This window comes from Gorilla gorilla, chromosome 16, assembly GCF_029281585.2.
Source record: "Gorilla gorilla gorilla isolate KB3781 chromosome 16, NHGRI_mGorGor1-v2.1_pri, whole genome shotgun sequence".
Classification (NCBI taxonomy): Eukaryota; Metazoa; Chordata; class Mammalia; order Primates; family Hominidae; genus Gorilla; species Gorilla gorilla.
The window spans coordinates 27,069,308-27,086,503 of NC_073240.2; the positions used below are offsets into that span (position 1 = coordinate 27,069,308).

Below are 17,196 nucleotides of genomic sequence, written 5' to 3' on the forward strand. Positions count from 1 at the left end.
CCAACCATGTGCCAGGAGCCATCCTGAGTCCTCTGCAGCTATTGGCTCATGGGCGCCAGTGCCCATAGCAACCCTAGGAAGTGGGCACTATTGTTACTGTCGGTTCACAGTAGGAGATGAGGGCTGAAGTCACTTGCAAAAGTCTCCGATCCAGCAAGACCGTCTATGCATGTGCTGTCCCTCTCCCTGACCTGCAAGTCTCTCGAAGGCAAGACCCAGTATTTACCTTCAGGTCCACACACCATCTGCCATGGGGCTCTCTTTTCTTAAAAAAAATTATTATATACATATAAGGTACAAAACATTATATTTTGATATACATATAACGTAGTGAAATACATAGAGAAATGATCACCACAGTCAAGCAAATTCACATATCCATCATTTCACACAGTTACCTCATTTTTTTTTCGGTGACAGCACCCAAAATGTACTCTTTTAGCCAATTTCCGGTATATAATACAAGAGTAACTATAATATTAGCTTCAGTCCTCATGCTGTGCATTAGACCTTGAGGCTTATTTTTCCTACCTGCCCCTCAACAGGGTTCACAACAGCATTATTCAAAAGAACAAGGATACAGAAGCAACCTAAGTGTCCACTGAGGAATGAATGGATAAAGAAAATTGTATATATACACAATTCAATACTATGCAGCCTTTTAAAAGAAGGAAATCCTGCCATTTGCAAAGATGTGGATGAACCTGAGGGACTTGAAGTGAAATAAGCCAGACACAGAGATGCTGCGTGATCTCATGCTAACAAACAATCTCAAACACATGGACAGAGTAGAAAGGAGGCTCCCGGGGCAGGGAGTGGGAGAAATGCGGAGACGGTGGTCACAGGGCAGGAAGTTTCAAGGCTGCAGGACGCATAAGCCTAGGGCTTTGCATGTAGTAGATATTGATGCTGACTGGTCCTGCTGACCTGAAGATCAAAGCCGAAAGTGTCTTTCAGCCCTCAGAGGATTTCCCATCTAACATGAACGAGCGCCACTGGGTAATGGACCAGAAGGCAAGCACGTCCACAAACAGCAAACTGCCCGAAAGGCACCTTCCTGCTTTGCGCTGGCTGGCAGGGTCCTGGGAAACAGCTCGAGGGCATGGGGAAGGCTCTGGGCTAACAGAAGGGGAAACTGCTCAGGAGCACGTGGCAGGCTCAGGTGGAAGGGGAGCCAGGCAGTGGGGAAGATGGGTGGGGAGGGGGAACTGGTGACAGTGCTCTTGGAAGGAAGGTATGCTGGAGCCTCTCACTGCCCCTTGGCAGTGTGGAGGATGGACGAGGGACAGCTGAGCTGCCAGGGCTCCGGGCCATGGAGCTAGTTTGCATAGATTAATGTACGAGATTCACTGTTTTAGTAAAAACTAGGGCATCCTGGGATTTCAACTTTAATACATTTCATTAAACATGAACCAGCATCCAACGTGTAGAGCAATGATGATGAAAGGTATGAAAGTCCATACCCTGTCTGGACGGCACTTGTTTGACCCAATTTGAACATAACAGAAACTGTGATGCTTTGATGTTTCAATCAAATGTGAAGCCAACACACTCAAAAAAGTGCTTATTACTCAGAAATAAGAGCCTAAGAGGCCTAACACTTTGGAATATACTGCCCATCTCACCCAGGTGACTTGCCTGCACCTGGCACGCTAGGTGTCTGCCCAACCCTTAGATTCCTTTAGGGAGATAGGAGTGAAAGCCCTGGAGCTGTCCATTCCAAGTGCCTTGCCTATGCCCAGCAAGGTGACAGTGACACCTTCACATCCCCAGCAAAGCCACCCTTGGCAACCTCCCTAACCACACTGTTAATATGAAAGCCTAAGGGGCCTCTCCCACCATAGAACTACAACCTCAGGGCTTGGCTGGGAGCTGAGGTGTCACCCTTTAATCTCCATCCTAGAATCATATTTTAGTAATCCAGCAACGGAGTGTTATTACTCAAGTGCAGATGAAGTTTTGATTTTCTGCATCTTTAAACTCACTATGCAACAGAGTCCCTCGGGGCTTCTTAAGAGAAGCGGCCCTTTGAGAGTTGTGGCGCTTGATGATAATATCGCATGTGGCACTTCCTTAGTACTTATTTCCCCTGAGAAAATGGGGAAAGGACGGGCTTTACTCCAGGGTACTACTGCAATGTTAGAAGCAGCCTTTCTTTCTTTTTTTCTTTTTTATTATACTTTAAGTTTTAGGGTACATGTGCACATTGTGCAGGTTAGTTACATATGTATACATGTGCCATTCTGGTGCGCTGCACCCACTAACTCGTCATCTAGCATTAGGTATATCTCCCAATGCTATCCCTCCCCCCTCCCCCCACCCCACAACAGTCCCCAGAGTGTGATATTCCCCTTCCTGTGTCCATGTGATCTCATTGTTCAATTCCCACCTATGAGTGAGAATATGCGGTGTTTGGTTTTTTGTTCTTGCGATAGTTTACTGAGCAGCCTTTCTTTATGGTGAGCGAGCAGTGTGTTTGCAGAAGCATTTCCTATTGAGAGCTTCCTTGTCTTCCCATATAACTGCAAGACACCTGCCCCGAGTTCACTGTAAACTTGTCTGGTGGAGCAATGCGTCTAACCACAAGCTGGTTCATTCAGGAATATCCCATAGCAGTATAGTATTTATTTCTCTATGGTGTCCATTTCTCATAAATGTGTTACAAAGGCGTGTTTACCTAGTTGACAGCAATGACTTAACAGCGGGCTTGTATCCAATACCCATTCTGTTTAGAAGACACTGGCTACACCTTAGCTCCAGTTTAAACTCCAGTGTCACAGGTGAAGGGCTGTGATATTCCCAGGATCAAGGCTGGGATAATATGTAACTCCAGCGTATGTGCGTCAGCGCATCCCTTCCAACTGTAATTATCCAAATTGCTCATAACTACAAGAACAAGCACATTAAAATAAAGTACTTTTGGTATTTCCAGGAGTTAATGTAATCTAATCTTCCAGAGCATTTTATGTACCCTTTATAACTAGAGAGCCAAGTCTCCTTAGAGCCCAGGTCTGGGAAAAAAAAAGCAGCGTTCTCCCACTCTCCTTGAAGTTACTCATAAATCTTAATGCTTATCTTCACAGCCGTGAGAGATGCCGTTGACCAAGATCATCATCTCTGCTGGAAAGAGGGTAAATCTACACTAGCCCTCCTTAGCAAGGCGGCAGGCTCATCCTCTCTCCCGCTCTGCAGAGCATGCTGGGTCCTGAAAACCTCACATTCCCACCGCTGGGCACTCCGTTGGCAGGAGCCCCACCTGGGCAACATGTGCACTGGGCACACCGAATTTCCATGTCTTCTTCTTATACTGACTCATTACCATTAATAACTCAATGGTCATATTTTAAGCTTTTTATTTTGGAATAATTATAGATTCATAGGAAGTTGCAAAGAAATGTACAGGGAGGTCCCATGCACCCTTCACCCAGCCTCCCCTAAGGCTACCAGGCCCCAAAACCAGAGGACAAAATCAAAACCGGGAAATTGGCATTGGTACAGCCGACAAAGCTTATTCAGATTTCTCTAGCTTTATGTGCATTCGTGTGCGTGTGTGCGCGCATGTGCATCTGTGCAGCTTCTCAACCACAACCAAAATAGTACCCACACACAATCAAGATGGTACCAATGGGACAAGACCCCTCATGCTACCTCTCTGGGGCCACGTTCACCCCTCCTGCATCCCTAACCCCTGGCAAACACTAAGTTGTCCCTCATCCCCCTAAGAATGTTATTTCACAAATGTTCTATAAATGGGATCATGCAGCATATATCCTTTTGAAATTAGGTTTTCTTAACTTTTATTTTAGGTTTGGGGGTTTGTTACACAGGTAACAAACCTATGCACATGTGAAGGTTTGTTACATAGGTAAACTCACGTTATAGGGGTTTGTGTACAGATTATTTCATCACCCAGGTATTAAGCCTAGTACCCAACAGTTATCTTTTGTGCTTCTCTTTCTCCTCTCACCCTCCACCCTCAGGTAGACTCCAGTGTCTGTTGTTCCCTTCTTTCTGTTCATAATTCTTATCATTTAGCTCCCAAGCTTTTTCCATTCACCAAAATCTCCTTGAGGCCCATGCAAGTTGCTGTGTTTATCAACAGTCCGTTCCTTTTTACTACTGACTAGTATTCCACCGTATGGATGGATCACAGTTTCTTTAACCACTCACCTTTTGAGGAACATCTAGGTTATTTCCAGTGTTGGGTTATTATTTTAAAAAAAAATGCTGCGATGAACATTTCTGCAAAGCTTCTCGGTGGATATAAGTTCTCATTTATCTGGGGTAAATGTCCAGGAGTGCAACTGGTGGATTATATGACAATTCTATTTTTAGTTTTGTGAAGGGACTATTTTCCAGAGTGGGTATGTTTCACATTCCCACAGCAACGTAGGAGAGATCCCGTTTCTCACACCTTCAGCAGTGTTTGGTGGTATCACTCTTTTTATTTGTGCCATTCTGATAGATGCACAGTGGTATCTCTGAGTGGCTTTAATTTGCATTTCCCTGTTTTGTAAAGATGTTGAACATCTTTTCATGTGCTTACTTGCCATCTGTATACCTTCTTCAGTGAATGTCTCATGTCTTGCCCATTTTTAAACAGGATTCGTTGTTTTGTTAATGTTCGATTTTGAGAGTTCTTTACGTATTCTAGATATTAGTGCTTTGTTGGGTATGTGATTTGCAAATATTCTCTCTCGTCTGGAATTTCTCTGCTCTTTTTCATTGGATCTTTCCCACAGCAAAGGATCATGCTTTTGGTGTCAAGTCTATGAATTCTTTGCCTAGTCTTAGATCTCAAAAATGTTCTATGTTTTCTTTTAAAAGTTTTATCGTTTTACATTTAAATCTATAATCTTTAACAAGTTAATTTTTATATGAGGTATGTGAGGTTTAGGGTTTTTTTTTTTCTAATGGATGTCTAATTGCTCGTACACTGTTTATTGGAAAACTATATACTTCCTCCACTGAACTGATTGTCAAAAACTAATTGGGCATATCTGTTGGGACTTATTTCTGGGTTCTTCACTCTGGTTCATTACATATGTGCCATCCCTTTGCTGATACCACACTTTGCAGCTCCACAGTAAGCATTAATATTGGGAGAAGTGAGTGCTTCCACTTTATTATTCTTTTTGAGAAATCTTCTGGACATTTTTGGACCTGTGTTTTTCCACGTAGAATAAGCTTGTGTATGTCTACAAAAAAAAAAACATTGCTGAGGTTTTGATAGGAGTTACGTTAAATCTATAGATAATTATAGAGAAAACTGACTCACTATTATGTTCATTTCTCCGATCCATGAACATGGGAAGTCTCTCCATTTATTCAGATGTTCCTTGATATTTTTCATCAGCATTTTGTAATGTTCATCCTGCATCCTGCATGAGCATTGTGAAATTTATATGTAAGTATTTTATTTTCTTGGTGCAACTGTAAATGGTATTACGTTTGTGATTTCAGTTTTCACTAGTCCATTGTGGGGATACAGAAATGCAGTCAATTCATAGCCATGGATCTTGTATCCTGTCATTGTAATGAGCTCATTTTTCAGTTGTAAGAGGTTTTGTAGAATCAGTCTTTCACCCTTAACTGTGAAATTGGTTGTAGGTTTTTTGTAAATGCTCTGTATAAAGGAGTGGAAGGCAGTTCCCTGGGCCACCTGTTGCTGTGGTGTGGGTGGATGGGCAAAAGCCCCTGGGTCTGGGTCTCCTGGAGCCACTGGATAGGGAGTGGTCCACACAGCAGCATCAGGCTGTCCACTGGTGGCTTGGGTGTGGAGCGGGCCTTGGGTTCCCACTAGGTCTCACTGAGCTTCCCCTTTGGCCTGACAGAGCCTTTTGGTTTTGCTTTATTTTGTTTTCTCTATACCTGTTGGCGGTTCTGGTTACAGGCCTTCCTGTGCCCACACTGGAAGGATACAGGAGATAAAACAGAAGTCCAGGGTCTCATGGTGTTGATACCCCCTCATGTCCTGAGGCCCCAGTCAGTCTGCCTGCTTTTAGTTTCCAGCATCCTTTTACTGTTTCTTGTTAAATTATTTACTTGTAATCACGGGGAGGAGCAGGGAAAAATGAATCTACACCATCTTGTTCTAAAACCAGAAGCCCCTGTTTTTAAAGTTTTCTACCGTGTTTCAGTGCACTGCCTAGAAAATAAAACACTGGTTTTCATTTCCTTGTATTTTGGGGGATATTTCTATAGGAGCCAAATGATTTTCATACCAGGATGAATAGAATGAATATGTCAACAGTCTTTTAGGTCTCAGTCATAAACATTATCTCTGATTGTATAGATAGGTAAACGTCTTTGACTCCATAATCAAGCAGACTTTTTTTTTTTTTTTTGAGATAGAATTTCACTCTGTCAGTCACAGTTCAGTGGCACAATCATAGCTCACTGCAACCTTGAACTCCTGGGCTCAAGCAGTCCTCCCACCTCAGCCTCCCAAGTCACTGGGACTACAGATGCACATCACCACAACTGGCTATTTATGTATGTATACATTTTATAGAAACGGGATCTCACTATGTTGCCCAAGCTGGTCTCAAACTTCTGGCCTCAAACAATCCTCCTACCTCAGCCTCCCAAAGTGCTAGGATTCCAGGCACAAGCCATGGTGCCTGGCCAAGCAGGCTTACTTAAATATCAAAATGATCACCCTCCATTATCCAGAATTTCAAAACCTATTGTTCTGAGTGGCTGCCAGGAGGTGCTAACAGTTGGCACGAAATTAAGCTAAACTCATGTCCAGCGCAGTCACGCCATGTGCCTCCTCCCCGGCACCAGAGGGCTGCCATGAACCCTAGGAGCCGCAGGCCCACCCTCCACCCCCCACCCCCACCGTCCCGGGGTGTGACCTCGGCACTCCACCTATCACCACCCAAACCCACATCAGTGTGTGCAGAGGCTCCCAGGAGCACAGCTCCACATATGTCAAAGTTCAGAGATGGAAGGAAACTCCTCAGTGCAAGTGGAAAGAGACAGATGTGATTTAAACGGGGAGTGGGGAGCATCATAAATTCACCAAGAATCTGGCTGAACTGTGCCTCTGTATAGACAGGATGATAGATTTTCCCAAACCAGAGCCCAGACTTGGTGCAGAAAAGAGTTACTCCTCTCTGTGCAGGAATTCATCATTTGCATCCCGCATCACAGCAAAAGCAGGCACAGAGGCTTAGAGCCCTCTTAGACATCTATGAGTGAATTCAGCTTCTTATAAACATCCCTCCCAGACTCCATCTACTCAAGAGTTTATCCAGGCATCCAGAGTAGAAAAGGTCATTTGGGGATATTCAAGGAAAACTGGTCCCCTGTAGAAAGACAGACGCACGGATGCCACAGGGAAACTCCCATCTGAGCTATCTGGGAAAATCATGCCATGCCCACAGCTCCCGTCGCAGACCCCACTAACTCTAGAAGCTATTTTTGGATGCACTTTCCGGTTAACACAAGAAACTAAGTTCAAGAACACGGACCAGGCACTGGAAGGGCTGGAGTCTCCCTTTTAGCCGATTTCCTGCTTCCCATGGTCTCGCGGAGCTGTTTTAGAGTGGTTGTCTGAAATGACACTACCACCCACCGCCAAAACTGAGACAGCGCCCACCACACTGGATACCTGTGTTCAAGACAAATCGAATAGAGATATCACCTGATTTTACTGTCACCCCAACAACATGAAGGAGTCAAAATTTCAGAAACTAATGATACAAGGCCACAAAGCACACGGTATTAAAACATACCTCTGTCATACACTTTGCTTGCATATTTGTTATTTACAAGGCGTATGTGTCACAACACTGCAATTTGAACATTTTCATAAAGACGAGGGGAGAATCTGCCATTCAGTAGAAGGGACCCTGAGGGAACAGGTGGTGCATTTCTCTCCACGGCACGTCTTTGCCAGCTGGAGCCTCTACGAAAGGGAGGACTCATAAACTGCAACCTCAAGTTAAATTATGAGGCAAGTAAAAGGGAATTTTATGGGTCTTCCTAAACTGAGGAAGTTTAAGAGATATTTTTCTATTTTATCACCATGTTCCTAGTCCATTTGATTTTATGATGTCATATTTTAAAATAAAGGGATATTAATTGCCCAGGTAATCAAAAGTAAATCAAATAATTGAAATTGTTTTCTTTCGGAAAAAACTCTCCATTTTCCTGTGAGCTTTTAAAATGTAGGGAGAACAAGCACTTACTCAGGGTGCAGCCCCCCAACCTGATCCTCCTGCCCGCCCCATGCACCCTGAGTGGCAAAGGAAGAAGAGGGCTCCTGCCCCTCCTGGCTGGACCACCCTGAGAGGCTGCGGTGGGCAAGCAGTGAGGAGGGCAGACCTGGCCGTGCACCAGCTGCCAAACAGCCAGGACTTGTGGACCCTGTGGCTTGCCGTCTGGGGACATGCTTAGCCCCTGTCTGCAAAATGAGACAAGGAGGGGCTGGCAGCCTGCACCGGCACATGAGGTGGCTTCAGCTTGTCTTAAATGACAGGTTTCAGGCATGGCTGTTCTCCCTGTCCCTCCCATCCCCAGTCACTGTGTGCTTCCGATTTTATCCAAGGGGCACAGGCCTGAACAAGGGCCATAGCAAAGGGATGAATGAAAAGGTTTTCCATAAACTCCTACCAAATACCCGGAGAAAGTGGTTCTCCACAAATCCCCACCGAACACCAGGAGAAAGTGTGTGATGAGGTGGACACTCAGCAAGCAAGACCTCGCCTCTCACGGAGCCCCTCTGGCTGGCGCCTCTCGGGAACTGCGGGGAGCGCTGGCAGGCAGCTTCTCACTGCTGACTGCCAGGAATCTGGGCACGCACAAGGGACACAGACTGAATGTATTAAAGAAGGTGGCAGTGACATATTCAACAAAAGGCCAAGAAGACCAAGTGAAGCCTTCAAAATCAGGAAATCAGCATGGACCGTTTGTGTGTGTGTGTGTGTGTGTGTGTGTGTGTGTGTGTGTGTGTGAGGCCACCTGGGTGATGGCTGAAGTTAACTGTGATAAGGCCCGGCCACCTCCACCAACATACACACTGAGCCTCCCCGGAACTGTTTCGCACACTCTGCCTCAAGCTCACAGTCATGTCCCTGTTACCAGAGAGCAGGGCCTTACAAGAAGTGTCAAGGTTGAGAGAAAGTGTGGGATGACATCTAGGCAACAAGACCACAGACAGGGCACCCGACCCCCCCCATGCTCACAGCAACTCTCCTGGGCTCCCTGGCCAAAGGACTGCAGGGAGGGGAGTAAACACCCAGCCAGGGCCCGACACCTCTCCACTGGCAGCAGCAGCATAGTGAGTTAAGGGGCCACCTCCCTAGAGGTCCTGAGAGCAGCACAAATGCTACTGTGGGAGGGTCCCCAGGGTGCATGCTGCCCTACGCACCACCCCAACAAAGCCGTCCCGGAATCCATGCAGAATGTCTCCACGGACGAAAAAGGCAAGATACTCAAACAGACACTGGTACCCCCATGTTCACGGCAGCACTGTTTACAACAGCCAAAAGGTGGAAGCACCCAAGGGTCCCTTAACAGATGAATGGATAAACACGATGTGGTGGTGGGTTCATGCAATGGAATGGTGTCCGCCTCAAAAAGGAGGCTCTGGCACATGCTCCAACACAGATGAGCCTTGAGGACACGACGCTGAGTGAAATAAGCCGGTCACTAAAGGACAAGTACTGTGTGATTCCGCTCACGTGAGACACCCAGGGCAGTCCACTTCGTAGAGGCTGAATGCAGAACGGTTGTTGCCAGGGGCTGGGCATGGGGGAAGGGGGAGTTAGTGTTTCACGGGCACAAAGTTTCCGTTTGGGAGGATAAAAAGTGTTGGAGAGGAGGGCGGCGGTGATACTCACAACAATGTGAAGGTATTGAACTCCACGGAACTGCACACTTAAAAGGGTTAAGTGGCTAATTTTATGTTATGTGTACTTCACCATAATAAAACAATTTTTTAAAAGTAAAGCACAAGATAGAACACGCTTAAGGTTATAAGGCTGTGTGTACCAGTGGAGCACGGCTCAGCTGCTCAGTGTGACAGTGACAAGCCCCAAGTTAGCACATGGTCCACTTCCAGGAAGTGGAGGAGTCAGAGCGCCCCACACCTCATGCCTCAACCTTCAGAACTGACATGCTTAGCGCAGAAGGGCCACCCCTGGGCAGGAGCGTAGACCGTGGTGGTGGTCCCAGGCTGCTGGGCGTTCTTTAAGCCTTCCTAAACATCCCCGGATAAAAGAGACAGCATGAGAATCAGCTAGCCTGACATGTGACAGACACGTGCCTGACACGTGCAACGTTCCTTCAGTGATCTAAAATGACATCACAACATAAAGCTCCTGTAAGACATTCTGGGTAGTGGTGCCTCAAGTGATGCCCACACACAAAAACATACACCATCACAGGAGTGCAGAAAAACACTACCACCTTTGTTTGTAATTGTGGTTTATTTCATTTTCATTTATATTTTGTATGTTTCAATAGATGTAAGATATTTATGCATTACATGCCTATAATTTATAAATAAATACACACACCCCCACTTTGGGTGCACATGCCCACTTTTTACTGATAGAGGTGTGAGATCAAAAACATCTGAAGACTGCGGCTGTAATGAACCGGCTACACTAAAAAGGATCAATAACATATACATTTTTCTAAAAATCATCCATAGAGCATCTTTGTCAGCTATCCTTGTTAAATTCTGGGTATTGGCTTTTATCAGGATAACTATCTGGTGTTAGACACTTTCTCAAAAGCCAGAAATATTTAAACAACTTGATCTCATCCACACACATCAAAGATCAAAGGGACACAGGAGGCTCTGACTGAGCAGCACGCACAGGCACTCAGCCAGTGGCCCTGAGTAACATCTCTTGGGACCCCAGAGCCCCAGGGCCACCTGTTCTGCTCCCAAGCTCTGCCCCTTTTGGACTGAAACCTCCCTCTCTGGGCTCCCATTTCCTCACAGGAACAATGAATAATTTATAAGCTCTTCACAGAGCTAGCTAAGAATGGTACCATACAAATTCATAAAAATTCAGGCAAGTATATGGTGCTAGAGAAATACGTGAAGTTTTATCACTAAGTATTTGAACAACAATTTTAAGAAGCACCTTTTTTCCACCGTATCATGATCTTTGGGGGTCACGGGGTCTTCACGGTCCCACTAAGCAATTTGGAGCTATTCCATATATTCCTAGCTAATTCAAACAGCTACAGCCTTTTTTTTTTTTTTTTTTTTTTTTTTTTTGACATAGAGTCTCACTCTGTCACCTGGGCTGGAGTGCAGTAGTGCAATCATAATCACGTCTCATAGCACTCTTAACCTTCTGTGCTCAAGCAATCTCAGCCCCCCAAGCAGCTGGGACTACAGGCATGCACCACCATGCCCAGCTAATTTTTCGTATTTTTTGTAGGGATGAGGTTTCGCCATGTTTTCCAGGCTGGTATCCAACTCCTGAGCTCAAGCAATCCACCCACCTTGGCCTCCCAAAGTGCTGGGATTACAGATGTGAGCCACCACACCTGGCCTACAGCCATTTTTTAACGGAAATGATCTTAATCAATATTAACACACAAAAAGCTGTAGTTAAGAAGGTGGTTTCTGCCAGGCATGGCAGATAGAGCCTGTATTTCCAGCTACTTGGGAGGCTGAGGCAGGACTGCGTGAGGCCCAGAAGTTCAAGACCAGCCTGGCAACACAGCAAGACCTGGCCTCTAAAAAGTGGTTTTTTTTTAATCATCTGTAAAATGAGGATGCAAAACAAACAAAAAAATAAACATGGTATCTGTTTGTTAAACTCTGCAATGAACACACGTATTAGCTTCCCGCTGCGGCAACAAATTATGACAACTTGGTGGCTTGAAGTAACACAAATTTGGGGAGTTTTATTTTATTTATTTCGTTTTATAGAGATGGGGTCTTGCCCAGGCTGGAGTGCAGTAGCATAATCACAGCTCAGTGCAGCCCCAGTCTCCTGGTCTCAAGTGATCCTCCTGCCTCAGCCTCCTGAGGACCTGGGACTACAGGCTTGTGCCACTGCACCGGCTAAACAAATCTGTCATTTCACAATTCTGGAGGTCAATCTGACATGGGTCTTACTGGGTCAAAATGATGGTTTCGGCAGGGCGGCGGAAGAGAATGTTTCCTTGCCTTTTCCAGCTCCTAGAGGCCGCCCATACTCCTTGATTCTAGGTCCTCCACTTTCAAAGCCAACAATGGCAAATTAAGTAGTATTCATATCGGATCTCTCTGCCCGCTCTTCTTCCACTTTTACAGACTTGTGATTACGCTGGGCCCACAATTCACTCCAGAATAATCTCCCCATCTTTTTCCACGAGAAAGGGGAATTAGAATTGGCTGCAGTTAAGGTAGCACCATCAGCTGATTAGCCACCTTAACTGCAGCCAACTTTCATTCCCCTTTCTCATGGGACCTAAGGGAGGGCAGTAGCTCCAGGGATGTTTTACAATTTAAGTTCTATTATTATTCAAGCACTATGGGGCTGACAGGTCAGGAGAGGACTGCCATTGAAAAGAGGATTTGTTACTCAGAGTCCTCCAGAGAAGGAGCTCGCCACACCTACCGCTGTGGGAGGGGAAACATAGGGGAGACCAGCGTCCTAGGAGGCAGAGACCTTGGTGAGAGGAGGGAGAGTCTTTTCTGTGCCTTCCATGGGAAAGAACAGGAGAGGCGGGGTAAGCAGGTTTAGAATCCATTAGTTTGAATAACCTCGGTGGACCCTGGGACAAAGGGCTGTCCCCAGCTGCTTGGTGGCTGGACCTGGGGTGACGAGAGCAGGTGCACAGTGGATGAAACACAGAGGGGGCCAAGGGTGTGGACGTTGGATTGGGTGGCTTGCACACGTAAGGCATGCTGCAGCAATGCTGTTTGCTATCTCTAGGAATTATCTAGCCCTGGGAGGGCCTGTCCCTCCGGAGGCAGCAAGGCTCCAGATGTCAAAGCACCAGACAAGAGAAAATAAAAAGACATCCTTAGTACAGGACTGAATAAGCAGGAACTGAGTTTAGATGTCACTGCATGCAGTAGTTGGGAACAGAGCCAAGAATTACAGACACCACCCTCCCTCCTTCTACGCCTTCTCCAAGTCCCAAGGGCGCATTATGAAGGAATTCCCATTAAGTCTGGCCAGACGCTTTACAGAGGAATTAACACAGGATAGGAAACTGAAAGGAGAAAAAGAGAAAAGACCAGAAACGGAGGAATTTAACCGTGATCAAGGAGGAGCACGGCGCAGCTGCAGGACTGAGCTCAACTCTGGCTCTCACCTCCATGCCAGAGAGAACCTGAGGGTCTCTGTCAGCATGGCCTCCTGGCCCCCAGACATGCTCCCCATGGATGTGAAAGACCACAGGCAGCAGCCAGATTTCTATGGAATGAATCAAACTTTCCATCCTGCTTAAAAGCAATGATTTTCTTTCCAAAAAAAATAATAAATGTGTACATGGAAAATATTACAATGCAAGTCGCAACGAGAGTTAAAAAAGACACACACATCTGATTTGACTGAAGTCCGTCCTGGCAACACGAATAAATAAAATAATGACAATGACAACGATGGCACTACGAAATGCCATTACCTAGGTTTCTACCAATTAATTATGAGGGACAAGACATACATAACTAAATATAATTAAATCACGCAGGTCGATAAGATTACCCTTTTTGAGAAAATAATTACATGCCACGTATATTTTGAAACTGTTCAGTGGAGGTGAACAATTGTAGCCCATTATGTATATGAGACATTCTGGAAAACATCGCTTTGACTTATGTTCAAAAATGGTTGGCTTGTTCAGAGAGAGAGAGTCAGTGGGGAGCACCCAGCAGGAACAGGAGCCTCCCCAGCTCGCTCACTCCCTGCCTCGTCTTTCCTCTCACAATGCTCTCGGTTTTGAGTCAACCATGCTCCTGGGCCAAGGTGCAGCACTGGAGATGACCGAGACAGACAGCGTGGATGCGTTTTGTAAGGGAAACAAAACTGATTTCCAACTTGGCAAAAAGCAACAGGAGAGGCCCCGGCTGTCTGGTACCGCCTCAGCCGAGCCCTGAAGGGAAAGGCCCAGAAAAAGGGATGTGGCCACACCCTGGGGGCCAGCCCACAGGCGAGACGAGTCCCCAGGCGCCATTCTACGCGGCCGTTTTGGAGAACTGGAACTGTAGAGCGTCCGGCGGCAGCGGACCCAGCGCTGCTCCTTCCTGCCTCCCTCCCTCCCTCCCCAGCCGCGGTGACTCACTCCGCGGCCCGGGCAGGGCGAGACCACGCCCACCGACCCCCAAGACCTGGCCGAGCTCACCTCCCCTCCTGCACAGAGCACCTAAGGGCCCCAAGATCACATCTGAACAAAGGATGGAACTTGGAACTTACATTTACCTTTCCTGCCCCTGACTTTTTAAACTGTTATTAGAAGTATACAAAAACAAAAGGCAGGACACAAAAGTAGTGAAATGTTTTAAACTCTACAAATGACTCAGTTCAAATGTGCGGTGACAGCCTGGGTTTCCTGCCATTTCGTTAACCCCTCGTGTACTGGATTCTTTTAGAAGCAGTAGTTTCCATGCCAGACATCACCTCTTGGGGGAAGCAAAGCAAACAGAGGCTGGGGAGGGGTGAGTGGGGATCTCGGGGACTCCGCCGAACTTGGGGAGGGAGCCTTGTCAAGTCTGGCCTGGCCCACGCTGAGGTCCGTTCGCACCCCAGGATCTTTCTAGAAAAGTCCTAGATTACTATACAACAGGCAGATCTGATGCTGAAACAGAAATAAGGCAGGTCTCTGAGCGGATCTAAAGTTCCCTACTATGCAAGAGCTCACGGGCCTCCAAAGCACCTACTAAGCACCTTTCTGAGAAGACTTGCATGGAGGGCTCTGTTCCAAGGCTCTCCATTCGTGGCCTAGGTTGAGTTTCCTTTTGAAAACCAAGACTTACTTTAGGTTTTTTTTTTTTAATTGTTATAACTGTTGATAAGCAAAAATCAATCAAAGACATCGTTAAATGGGCCAATGAATTTACTTCATTTTATGTTTTCAAAACAAACCTTCCCCCTAAAAGGTTATTATCAAATCCAATTTCATTTACAATATACGCCACATTGCCATTTAAACAAAGAATGCTTTAATGTTACCATTTCCCCAGAATGCTTCTTCTAGTGAGGTACATTTTTCAGAAGACATTTGAGCCAACAGAGGGTATCTCTGGATCCTTGGTGGTCCTCAAAATTCTCAGTGGGGATCGGATCTATTCCCAATATTTCAAAATTCTTTCCAAAAGCTGTCCATTTCCTCATGGTACAAGTATACAGCTAAATGACACCTAAAATTCTTTGGGCTTGGGGGCGCAATTCAGTGTCTTAGCAATGTGGACAGGCCAGGTGCGGTCCCAGTATTTTGGGAGGCTGAGGTGGGATGATTACTTGAGGCCAGGAGTTCGAGACCAGCATGGGCGACACTGCAAGACGTCATCTCTAAAAATAAAACTGTTTGAGAAATTTAAAAAAACTGAGGAAGTTTATTTTGATCAAAAGATCTTAATAGCAATAATGATAGCAGTTGTAACAGGAATACTAATGAGTTGCAACTAAACTTTTCAAATTCTTACCTGCCTGCCTGCCTGGCACTGTAGCCCACCCTCTCTGCATTATTTCACGTATTCCTCACAGCACACCAGAAGCTGCTATCTTCGCTCTTCCCCTCCCTCCAATTTAATGCCATCCTCCCTCCTATTGAATGCCACCCTCATTCCAATTTAATGTTATCCTCTCTCCAATTTGATGCCATCCTCCTTCCAATTTAATGTCATCCTCCCTCTATCCTCCCTCCTGTTAAGTGTCATCCTCCCTCCTATTGAATGCCATCCTCCCTCCTGTTAAATGCCATCCTCCCTCCAAAGTAATGTTATACTCCCTCCTATTGAATGCCATCTTCCCTCCAATTTAAATAAGAACACTGGGATGAAGAGAAATGCATTCTGCCTAGCATCTAACTGCTGGCAAGGGCCTGACCTCATTGAGGGTGTTGGGGCTCAGGAACCAATACCGCAAAATATGGCACTTTGATGCGCGGAACTGAAGAACCCTCAGCGTCTCTCTAACCGCCCTCCAACCTCACCTCTCAATCCTGTCTCACCCAAAGCCCAAGATGAACTCCTCCGAAGTTCCCTTCTCTCCCTAAAATCCAGACACTCCAAAGAGGAAAACAAGTTTTTATTAACTGAGTTCATACTGTGGGAAGAAAAACTGAAGTCTGTCAACAGAGCTGGACAGGCTTTTGTCACAAACCACTGTCTGTTCTGCAGGCCTGAAAGACTGTGGCCCAGACTATGGTGTGTTCTTCAAGCACAGTGAATTCCCCTAAAACTCATTTACTACCCCCCTACAATCATCCCCACTTCCCATCTCCCTTTCCCCTGAGAAGGAGGGTATATAACCCTCCGTACTCCACTGAGATTGGGCAATCATTCTCCCACAGTTCTTCTGTGCTATGCATGTTAATAAATGTGCATGCCTTTTCTCCTGTTAATCTGCCCTTTGCCAGCTGATTTCCAGCAAACTTTCAGAGGGCAAAGGAGAAGTTTTCCTCTAGCCCCTACAAGGGCGTTTTAATTGTCTCTAACTTAAAATGAGGACAAAAATTCTTAATTGCCTAATAAAAATAGTTTGGTAGGCAAAATGTTCCAAAATACAGTATCCCCAGTGGAAAAATAACCACAAGGTATGTGCAGGGTAATTCATACAAACTGCACTCCGGGAAAATGCAAAACAAGTAAACATAGAAAGTCAGGCTAAGAGTCTTCTAAAAAAGCAGAAATCAAAATAGCTCTTCATGCTTCCTGTAAGTTCTGTCAGTGTGCTAAATATGGCAAGGTGAGTCTTGTACAAATGTGCACAGTGGGCTCCCCTGCTGCAGGAGTTCAACACGAAGCTGAAGCACCATGTTGTGACCAGCAGGAGTCTAACAGTCACCCAGCCCCTTCTCAACCTTCCCAAAACGTGGGGAAGCCCTGTCTTTAAAAGGTTCTTCCAAACATGCTTCTCAGTGAAGGCCTGACTGGCCTTTGGGAAAGGGTAGTCAATGGAGCAGGACCTTCCTGGGCAGGTGCGGCCATCACATGTCAACCAGCAACCCCGGTTGTGAGTACCAGTGCCAGGGACACTGCCAGTCACTGTGATTGTTAAATGTCTA

General features: G+C 45.9%; 1 protein-coding gene across 3 annotated transcripts in view; it reads right to left on the minus strand.

Moving 5' to 3' along the window:
- Window positions 1–17,196, minus strand: part of ATP10A (ATPase phospholipid transporting 10A (putative)) — a 187,587-nt gene that overhangs the window by 158,849 nt on the left and 11,542 nt on the right. The window contains exon 1 of one of the 3 annotated variants that reach the window (XM_063698421.1): window positions 4,171–4,199. The exons of the other annotated variants lie outside the window; for them this stretch is intronic. Coding sequence (XP_063554491.1) covers window positions 4,171–4,184 — 14 coding nt within the window. The 5' untranslated portion in view covers window positions 4,185–4,199. Of the gene's footprint in view, window positions 1–4,170; window positions 4,200–17,196 lie in introns of those variants that run through there. 3 annotated transcript variants of the gene reach the window in all.